Source organism: Helianthus annuus, chromosome 9 (genome assembly GCF_002127325.2).
Source record: "Helianthus annuus cultivar XRQ/B chromosome 9, HanXRQr2.0-SUNRISE, whole genome shotgun sequence".
NCBI classification, from domain to species: domain Eukaryota; kingdom Viridiplantae; phylum Streptophyta; class Magnoliopsida; order Asterales; family Asteraceae; genus Helianthus; species Helianthus annuus.
This window is the reverse complement of record NC_035441.2, coordinates 135,664,842-135,675,532: the sequence shown is the minus strand read 5'-3', so window position 1 is coordinate 135,675,532 and position 10,691 is coordinate 135,664,842. Positions and strand designations below refer to the sequence as shown.

The 10,691-nt window shown below is 36.0% G+C and overlaps 1 protein-coding gene across 1 annotated transcript; it reads left to right on the top strand.

The window, feature by feature from the left end:
- Positions 1-1,808: 1,808 nt before the first annotated feature.
- Positions 1,809-7,155, top strand: LOC110878797 (protein TAB2 homolog, chloroplastic). The gene is made up of 5 exons (XM_022127161.2): positions 1,809-2,461; positions 2,550-2,619; positions 3,216-3,387; positions 3,554-3,697; positions 6,679-7,155. Exons 1-5 carry the CDS (start codon positions 1,986-1,988, stop codon positions 6,936-6,938), a joined length of 1,122 nt encoding a protein of 373 aa, XP_021982853.1. The 5' UTR covers positions 1,809-1,985; the 3' UTR covers positions 6,939-7,155.
- Positions 7,156-10,691: the final 3,536 nt, after the last annotated feature.

The following is a 10,691-nucleotide window of genomic DNA, read 5'->3' as shown; positions in this document are numbered from 1 at the left end:
CTAGACCAGATATTCGATAGTATTTGTTGATGTTAAAGCACTAGTGCATAAGCAAGGCGGGAATGGTGTTTAGATTTATTAGGGTAATAAAATAAGAACTAAAGAAGTTAAAAAAAATAAATGAAATAATAAATGTATACAAATCGTTAAGAATAACATAAATAATGAATATGAACAAATGTAAATGAGCGAATCTTCACGAACATATTTAAACGACGAGACATCTGTTCATGTTCGTTAATTTAACTAATCGAACGAAAGTTTTTGTTCATGTGCGTTCATTTACTAAAGAGTAAAGTTCTGTTTTGCTCCCTGTGGTTTGGTCACTTTAACGGTTTTGCCCCAAACCTTTAAAAATAGCCATTTTACTCCCTGATGTTTTGGTTTTGTTGCCAGTTTGCTCCCTGCGGGGAGCAAAATGGAAAACAAACAATTTGGATGGAGTTAGAGGCGGGGAGCAAACTGGCAAAAAAACCGAAACATCAGGGAGTAAAATGGCTATTTTTAAAGGTTTGGAGCAAAACCGTTAAAGTGACTAAACCACAGAGAGCAAAACGGAAGTTTACTCTTTATTAAACGAACAAACGTAAACGAATTTCTCACCAAATAGTTCACAAACTATTTACTGAACGTTCACAAGCTCAATACCATGATACATACTCACAAGCTCAACTTACAAACACTTTATTACATTTTAGAATTTAAAAAATACTTATAGGGGCAACGTTTCAAAAAAGGGGTAACGAAAAAACGTCAATTTTTTCAAAATTTACACTACCGTTAAAGCGTTAAGAGGTAACGGAGACTACCCCTATTAACAAGCTAGGTTCGCCCCTACATGCTATATATTTTTGTTTGCTTGCCTTCGAATAGTAGTAAAGGTGCAAAATAACTCTTATATTTACTTTTAATATTATTAAACCTTATACTTTATAAATTTATTTAACTATTATTATAATATACTTTGACATGTTTTAATAAAGTTTTTAACATTTTGACTTGGCTATTATCGTCTTAATTCTACATGTTTTAATAAAGTTTTTAACATTTTGACTTGGCTATTATCGTCTTAATTCTCCGATAATATTTTACGTTTCGCTCTAAATTTTAGAAACTAACACGTAGGGATGGCAATGGGTCAGGTTTGGGACGGGTTTAGGTAATCCTAAACCCAAACCCGATTAGATAAGCTTGTCCCAAACCCGTCCCAAAACCCATCGGGTTTCTAGCGGGTAAATACCCATCGGTTATCGGGTATACCCGTGGGTTTCGGGTAAACCCGTTAATTTAAAAAGATTACTTGTTGCGTATGCTCATCTCAAAACCCATTGGGTATCTATCGGGTAACTACTAACCAATTACATTTTGTATTGTTATTATAAAATTATATATCAAATAACTACAATGTATACGGAATAGAATACCTATATGTGTAAAAAATGGATGTATCATTATATACATATTAATAATATAAAAGAAATTATATCGGGTATACAATCGGGTAAACGGGTACACTTTATCGGGTAATTGGGTCGGGTAAACGGGTATATCATTAAATCCCAAACCCGTCCCAAACCCGCGAAAAAAATAAAAACTATTCCCAAACCCGATTAACCGATCCCAAACCTGTCCCAAATGTGTCGGGTTTCAGGTTTACCTATCAGATTCGAGTTTGATTGTCATCCCTATTAACACGCCTCAATACACTTGAGCGGTTCACTGGTTTTAAATCTATTTTTCAGTTTAACAGGTTTCTAAGAACTATTTATTTATTAGTTAAAAAGCTGTGGAATGATATTTCTATTTTTAAATCTTAAAGTATTTAATTTTTGCGTAATACAAAATTCTCCGCTAGTTGCTGAAAATACCGGCCTCCTTATCCAACAACACCTGGCTACTGTTCCAAACGATGAACCCGACTTGTGGCCGATAACCAACGCCATGAACTGACTCCCTCCCTCCCTCCACCCATTTCCCTCAACTCCATGACTAGCCTCACCACCATTCGCATGGCTACTCTCACCATCAACAACACCACCACAAGAATCAAACTCCCATTTCACTCCATCAAAACCCCACCTCCCTTCTTCACAAAATTACCCATTCGACCCCTCACTGTTCGACCCAATTCGCTTTCCGAAAGCTCGGTTTCATTGCCCGTAGGACCGGTTGATGCTGCTGAAGAAGAAGTTGATGATCCCACTGCAGAATTGAGTTATCTTGACCCGGAAACCGACCCGGAGAGTGTTACAGAATGGGAGTTGGATTTTTGCTCCAGACCTATACTGGATATTAGAGGGAAGAAGATTTGGGAGCTTGTAGCTTGTGATAGTTCTTTATCTCTTCAGTATACTAAGTATTTTCCTAATAATGTTATTAATAGTGTTACTTTGAAGGATGCAATTGTGTCCATTTGTGATGAGTTGGATGTGCCTATACCCGATAAAATCCGATTCTTCAGGTGGTTATTCATTTATTTGATAAAATGTTTGTTTATTTTTTGTTTTGTTAACACTTGATTTAGATTGGTTTGTTAATGATGGTTGTAGGTCACAGATGCAGACCATTATCACTAGAGCCTGTAAAGAGCTCGGTATTAAACCGATTCCTAGCAAACGGGTGCGTGTCATCTTGTTTATAATCTATGTTTAAGTATTTATTCTATACAAAATGGGTGCGTCGGGCAGGGTAACGAGTTAAAACGGTTTCTGAGCAAAATACATGCGGGTCAAAATGGGTCACTTTAAAAATGTGTCAAATTGGTTCCGGTTAAAATGGGTTCCGACCGAAGTTGGTGGTTTAGAAAAAAAGTACCACCTGTTGTATTCTATTATGGTGTCGTGGCATCTGAGGTAGCGGTGGTGGAAACAAACAATGGTCGTGGGTGGTGCTAACAGCCTAACCCATTTGGACCCGTTTTAAGTTAACTTTATGTGAGTTGCCTGTTTTGATTCGTTGTCTAATTTGAATTGACCCAAATGAACCTGTTGTCTAACTTGAGATAACCCATATATAAATCATGCTTTGAGGTATTGGTCATAAATTCATGATTGCCACAACTAAATTTTATTCTCATTATCTGCCAACTGAAATGTGTAAAGAGACATCTTGATGCCAGATGTCCATGAGTTTAACTGTATGATTATCAGTTTTAATCATGATTATAGTAAACTAGCATAAGATGTGCAATTATGTATGAAACTATGCGATTTCAGTGTCTGTCTCTCCTTCTTTGGCTGGAAGAACGGTATGAAACGGTATATAAACGGCATCCTGGTTTCCAGAAAGGATCTAAACCTCTTCTTGCACTCGATAACCCTTTTCCAATGGATCTTCCCGACACTTTGTATGGAGAAAAATGGGCTTTTGTTCAGTTACCTTTTTCAGGTAAGTTCTTTATTGTGTTTGATGCAGATTTATGTAAAGTTACTGTTATTTTAAGTAAAAGATTGTTGTGGATTGGTCTCTATTTCGGGGACTGGAGTACCATGTTTCTGTAAAGATTTGAAGGAACTATTGTATTTTGGTTTTTATTAGTTGAAAATATTTTTAGATGTTAAGAAGGAGCTAGAGACGCTAGAAAAATCATTTGCCTTTGGTGCAACTCTGGATTTGGATTTACTGGGGATAGAAATCGATGACAATACGCTGATTCCTGGATTAGCTGTTGCATCTTCACGGGCAAGGCCGTTGGCAGGTTGGTACTTTAATTCGAGGTGGCAAAATGGGTCAATGGGGTAACGGGTCAAAACTTGTTGGGTTGGCTCGCATATAGTTTTTGTTCAATTTTAAATGTTTTAAATACAATTGCTAATGATTTGAAACACTATTATTTCAGTAATAATCTAGAATTTTGAATCAAGGGGTTTAGGATGCTGTATGAACTTAAAATACATTTTCACGACTTTCAACCCGTTTTAACTGTTTAGCAGTTCTATTTTTCTATTTGACCCATCTATACTATATAATAAAAGAAACCTGATTTTGGACACATGTCATTCATTGAAGATGTCTACATTTGTAATTTCCTACCTTTTCATACTTAATATTATTATTTACCAAATTGACACTTTTTTATTTAGTTTACCCTTATCTCATATTTTATGAAAAAAAATCGATTATTCTTTCTCTTATTTTAATATTGCATTTTTTTTTAAATTTAGTTTGTACTTATCTTTTCCGTTCAAACGGGACAGAAGTAAAATTATTGGGTTTCACATTTGTAATTAGTTATTTTTTATTTAGATGCTATCGTTCTATTTGCTCATGTTCAAAATGATCAGAAAAAAAAAAAAACTCAGTTATATTTGATTCAATCATTCTAGAAGTTTTAAAACTAAAATATAATCTATCATAATCAAATTCACATTTCAAAACCCTCAAAATTCAACCATTCAATAATCACAATTACTCACACGTATAAGCCCATATATAATCTAACCTACTTTTAATAAAGGATTCCAATTAATTCTACGTGAAATTTATAAAGACTTTTTGTTATACACTTAATTTCATATATAATCTAATCTAACTTTTAATAATGTATATATGTGTGGACGCTCGGAGGGCAAAAGTGAAATTATACTAATTTTAACGTTATTTCACTAAATTTGTGAAAATAACGTTAAAAGCGGCGGACGGTTAATCATGCATCATCATATCATCATGTGGGGGCGTTGATAGCAGAAAGACAAAAGGGAACATGCACTAATCGGTCTTTGTCCCGATTGCTAAGTGTTATGTGCCTTATGTCCAAAGCTTGATGCAAAACTATTATCGAGTCGAGGGTCTTACTGAAAGGAGCCTCTACATCTTACTCTCCTTAGACCCTACCTTAGCTTTGCTATTTGTGGGATTTACTGAGTATGATGATGATAATGATGATGATGATGATGATGATGATGATGATTTAGTATATATAATTAGATTTATTCAACCCGTATAATACACGGGGTTTATAAAGATATATTTTTTTATTATTTAGTTTATAAAATTACATTTATCCAACCCGTGTAATATACAAGGTTACAAAATTAAATTTATTTAACCCGTGTAATACACAGTGTTTTTAAAGATATAACTTTTTTTATTATTTAGTATATATAATTAGATTTATTTAACCCGTACAGTACACGGGTTTTTATTATTTGGTATATAAAATTACATTTATTCAATACAATACATGAGGTTCTTAGAGATATAATTTTTTTATTATTTAATATATAAAATTACATTTGTTCAACCCGTGTAATAAACGAGATTTTTAAAGAATAATTTTTTAATTTAGTATATAAAATTACATTTATTCAACCCGTGTAATACACGGGATTCTAACCTAGTTTGAGATAAAACAAAAACAAAAACAAATTAATCCGTTCATAAGTAAATCAATTGAAAGTGTAATCCTTTGAGATAAAACAAAACAAATTAACTCATTCATAAGTAAATCAATTGAAAGTGTAACCAAACATATTTCACAACAAGATAGCTAAGCTTCTTACTGCTTCCATAATTCCATTGCAAAAGGTCTGCAACTTTGACTTTTGTGGTTAACTGAGCTATGTTTTGACTTCAGAATGTGTTTAAACCCTTATGATATTCATTATGAAGTCTATAGTAGCAAGTTTTTTATGAATATCAGGAAAGAACAAAAGAGTGGTGTTACCTATATATCAAAATTCATATTGATTTTGAATTTAAGAGTCGCCAGTTTGACCTCAAAAGTGATTCGATTCCTATATGCATTGGCATATGTTCTACGGAGTGGAAAACACTTAAATAGGGGAATTGGCCTATAATAATCCCAACCAGAGGTCATTGGCCATTGACAGTCCCACCTTTAAATATTCCCCCCACCAGTCCCACCTTTCACCTATTTTTCTTACACCGGTCCCCCGTTGAAAAAACTTAACGGAGTTATGTTTTCTTCTAAATTACAAACAGTTTTTTACGGCTTTTGATCAGAACGACGATACGAGTCCATTGATGTAAAACTTACCTCGAAACGATGAAAATGGCGCTTCAATTCGGGTGTTTAAATTTCCAGTTAATAAAAATCAAGTCATTTGGAGCACCATTTCGAGGTAAGTTTTATATCAATGGACTTGTATCGTTGTTCTGATCAAAAGCCCTAAAAATCTGTTTGTAATTTGGAAAAAAATCTCAACTCCGTTAAGTTTTTTTTAACGGGGGACCTGTGTAGGAAAAATAGGTGAAAGGTGGGACTGGTGGGGGGAATATTCAAAGGTGGGACTGTCAACGGCCAATGACATCTAGTTTGGATTATTACAGACCAATTCCCCTACTTAAATATTACAATTTCAACCATTTTACTTATGAATTGGTCGAAACTCATCAATTTAAATTAAAGTATTTAACTAAAGGAGAACATGTTGAAAGTCGGTGAAAGTATCTTTTTTTTAAGCATACAACCTCTTGAATCATGTTTTTTAAAGATGTTGATTATCATTATAATACCCTTGCTTTTATAATCCTAATGAACTCATTATTATATATTCAAATTTTCCTAATAAAAGCGGGAGTGTTTGCGGGTCAGATTAACCCGGCTCGTTTTTATCTATTCTAAATATACCCCGTTTGGACTCATCTTGCAACCTATAGGAAATACATGTTTTGACTTTATTCATTGTACATTTTTCTAATACAATGTCCTTGCAGCTTGGATGAACGGTTTAGAAGTGTGTTCAGTTGAAGCTGACTTGGCCCGTGCTAATTTGGTACTATCTGTCGGTATTTCGACCCGTTATGTTTATGCCTCGTATAAGAAATCACCCGTGACTACAAGCGAGGCTGAAGCTTGGGAAGCTGCAAAGAAAACAAGCGGAGGTTTACATTTTCTAGCAATCCAAGATAGCTTAGATTCTGATGATTGTGTGGGGTTTTGGTTGTTATTGGACCTGCCACCATCACCTGTGTAATTTTTAAGTAACGTGAGTACATAATGTGCTCGTCGACGAAAGCTCTCTATTAAGTTTCGTGCCATCTACTTAAATGACTTGTATTGTACATACCATGATGAGCACTGGTTCGACCTCTGAATGGGTCAAATTGGAATCTGATCACTGCATTTGAATGAGCAGTTGGGTTATCATATAGCTGTGTATCAAAACTGCAGAAATCAACCTTTATGTTATACCTAAACTGCATTTCATACTTTTCACTATGAAATCGGCAAAAACCAATCTTTATGTTCATGTTTTGCTATAGGTTCAACCTTTAACACAAATTGTATTAATATTCTTTGTTAAGTCACCTCACATGCAAAGCATCTGAATTTTACTTGTTCTTTTAATATTAGTTTTTTTTTTAATACACAATTAAGGGGTGAACTGGAGATTTCCCAAAGTCTAGGGGGTCTTTCTGTGTCCCTTCATTAACTTTCCTTTGTCACTACCAGCAGTCTGTGTATCTACAAGAACAATTCTATCTCTTTGTCAAAAGTTATCCGTAAATCGTTTACTACTCTCTTTCGAAAACCTGCAACCTTTTGTTTTCGATTAACAATCGACACAAACACGAATATCAATTCACAGTGAGTTGCAGGTTGGTGAACGGAGAAGATGACCGGAGGTGAGGAGGAGACCAGAGACATACGGTTTTGATGTTAAAGGTGATGATGGGCGGCTGGTTATGTCGGGTGAAAACGTTGAACGGAGGTTGCAGTTGCAGGTGAAGTGGTGGTGGTTCAACGGAGAAGATGAAGATGGTGGCGGTGATTGAACAACGGTGAAGATGGTGGCGGTGCTCGGGTTTTGCAGGTCTGTGAACAATGTACGATGATGGTGATAAGAGATGCTGATGAAGAACGATGATGACCGGATGTCACACCCCGATTTCCACACGTTTCATCGGTGGGCCCGGTGGGGGATTACCGTGACGTAGTTGGCAACAATATAGTCAAACCACACAATATTTAAATGCACAACAGAAGCATAAAGATAGATATATTTCAACCATCGAATGTAATATCCGAGTATCACAGGTAGTTGAAACAATCCACAGGGGGATCAAAATAAAATAGGAAATAATGTTCAACAGATAGTGGCATCCCAAGCTTGCGAGACTCTAACGATGCTAAGGAGTGGCCAGCCTATTTCGTGTAGAACCTGCATTTAATCTTTTTGGGGAAAATACGTCAGTTTACACTGGTAAATACATTCAACCGACACTTTTGGAAAAGGTTTAATAAAATTGATTTGAATGCACAAGGCACAAACTCTTTATAACTTGGGATAATTAATCAAATTTAATCTTGTAAAAGAATTACATGTTCACTATGCGTTCAGTCGCCCGGGTCGTGTCGGGTTTAAAGTTAATAGACACACCACATAGCATAAAACCGTGGCGGGAAAACCAACGGTTATACTTTTATAAATATGGACACATTGTCGGGTGTACGCCTACACCCGCGTGTCAAGGTCGTGGCCATTTCGTAAAATGATGCCAAGGATATCCGGGACATGGTCATTAAACTCCCAAAGGCGTAAAGCCAACAAAACCAAATTTTTAAATGGGTCACTTTGATAATACTCAACTACTAATGAGTTGGGGTCAATTGCCCGATCAAGCGATATTTTATATACCGTACCCCAAGCCCGTATAAGGGGAAATAAGTTAAAAGTATTTACCTGAGCAAGTAATAACCTCAACAAACAAATGCAAGTATCTTTTACTGGTCTCCTATTCTGGAACGAAGGTTCATAATAACCTATTAGAATCCTAACGGGTCTTTAATTTAGCCTTAGCTCAGACCGGTCAGTTTCAAAGGATAATTACGGTTTAATCGCATGAAAGGCGAATACCGGGAATGGAATGTGGTTTGGACCCAACAAGTTTGAAGACTTGTTTTATATGGGTAATATAAACACATTCTGGATTTTGAGGTAAAAACGATAAGGTTTGACCCGTTTCGGCTAGTTTATGTAAACTAGTTACATAAACCGAACCGTACGCGCAAATGGCGTAACGGGTAACCGTAAGAGTCCTACACAGGTTTCCTAAGTTAATATGCTCTAAAGAGGTTGTGGTATCAGTAGGATACCTTCCATTATGCCCATAACGAGTTTAATCCCAAATATACGCCCCGTAGGGGTATTTTGGTCATTTTAAAGATTATAAAAGAGGTTTCCGAGCTCTACAGGTATTCTGAGTTTTCTGAACAGGTTATAAAGTTTAAAATACTTTATTTATTATTTAAAATCAGTAGCAACTGGATTCGGGTCAAAATACCATGTAGAACTCATTTTACGCCCGAAAAGGGTATATTCGGTATTTACCGAATCAATGCCATAACCGTAGGTTATGAGTAGGTTAAAAATAATTAAAAATCTTTAAAATTCGCAAAATATTATTTTACATCATTGTGTAAAAGATTTGGTGTCGAAATTTGGGTTTAGATAGGCTTTATGCTAATTGCGCCGTTTAATTACTAAAGTTTCCTTAATTGCGCTAATTAGCATAACTCCTATTCTAGACCTCGGATTGACATGAAATTTTAGGGACATGCTTAGAAATCAGTAACTAAGGTTATTGTCCTTTCACATGTCCAAAATTCTCGTTTTAAAGTCAAAAGGGCATTATGGTCAACTTTTAAGCATATAACGGAAATGTGCAAACGACTCGGACAAGCAACGAACCAGCCACAGAGGGTTATAGCATCATGTAACCTGATCCTAAGAGAGTCCTAAGGCATATCTAAATCATACTAAATCGGGTCAGAACTGAAGTCAAAGCAAAAGTCAAAGTTTTGCGACTTTCGGTTCCGAACCGGGTCAAAACAGTAAATGGTCGGATCAAACAAGCTTAGATCAATTATAATACTTATTATCAAGTTATATGAGTGATAAAATAGGTTACATGCCATCTACATTGTTAATTATGCGTTAAATCGAAAATTAGTATTCTGTTGACTTTTTCTAAGCAACTTTGACCCGACATTTGGACTAGTTAGAGTGGGAATTAGAGGGTGCCCTCTTAAGGGTTTAATGCCCACATAATTACCAACATATAACTACCTTTGATTCGGCTAATCACTGAACCATTCGTGATTAATCGTTAAGTCAATCGTTAATTACGACGGATTGACTTTTAAGCTATAACTAAGCAAAAACTAAACCACGAAGGGTTGAGCACACTTATAGAAGTTTGGTACACGACCAGAGATGCTAAGAGAGAGTTCTTGAGCTCCAGAAGTGATCAAGAAAGCAGAATGAAGGTGTGAAGAACATTGTTGCAACTAATGGCCCTTTTAAGTAAATCATACACCTTAGATCATTGACAACTAAGGCTACAAGTGTTCTTAGATCATCAACATCTGTCCCTGAGTGCTAGGGGACGTTTAGGGGGCGCCCATGCTCATAATAATGGCTCATATGTCGGTTAAAACACTCAACAGTGCTTCTGTCCGCATTTTCTGTATCTGGGTCATTGACGCGGCCCGCGTAAGGGTCCTCTTAACCTTTACGCGGCCCGTATGAATCACAATGTCAGAGCCCATATCTTCTACTGTCAGCGCGGGCCGCGTAATGTCCTTTGTAACCTTTACGCGGCCCGCCTGAGGCCTGCTGTAAGATTTTCAAATCTTTTTCAATTATTACCGTCGGCTCTTGGCGTTTCGAAGGGGTAACTTTGCGTTTTGGGCCTTTTTTATTTACGAATAAGGGCCTTGTAAC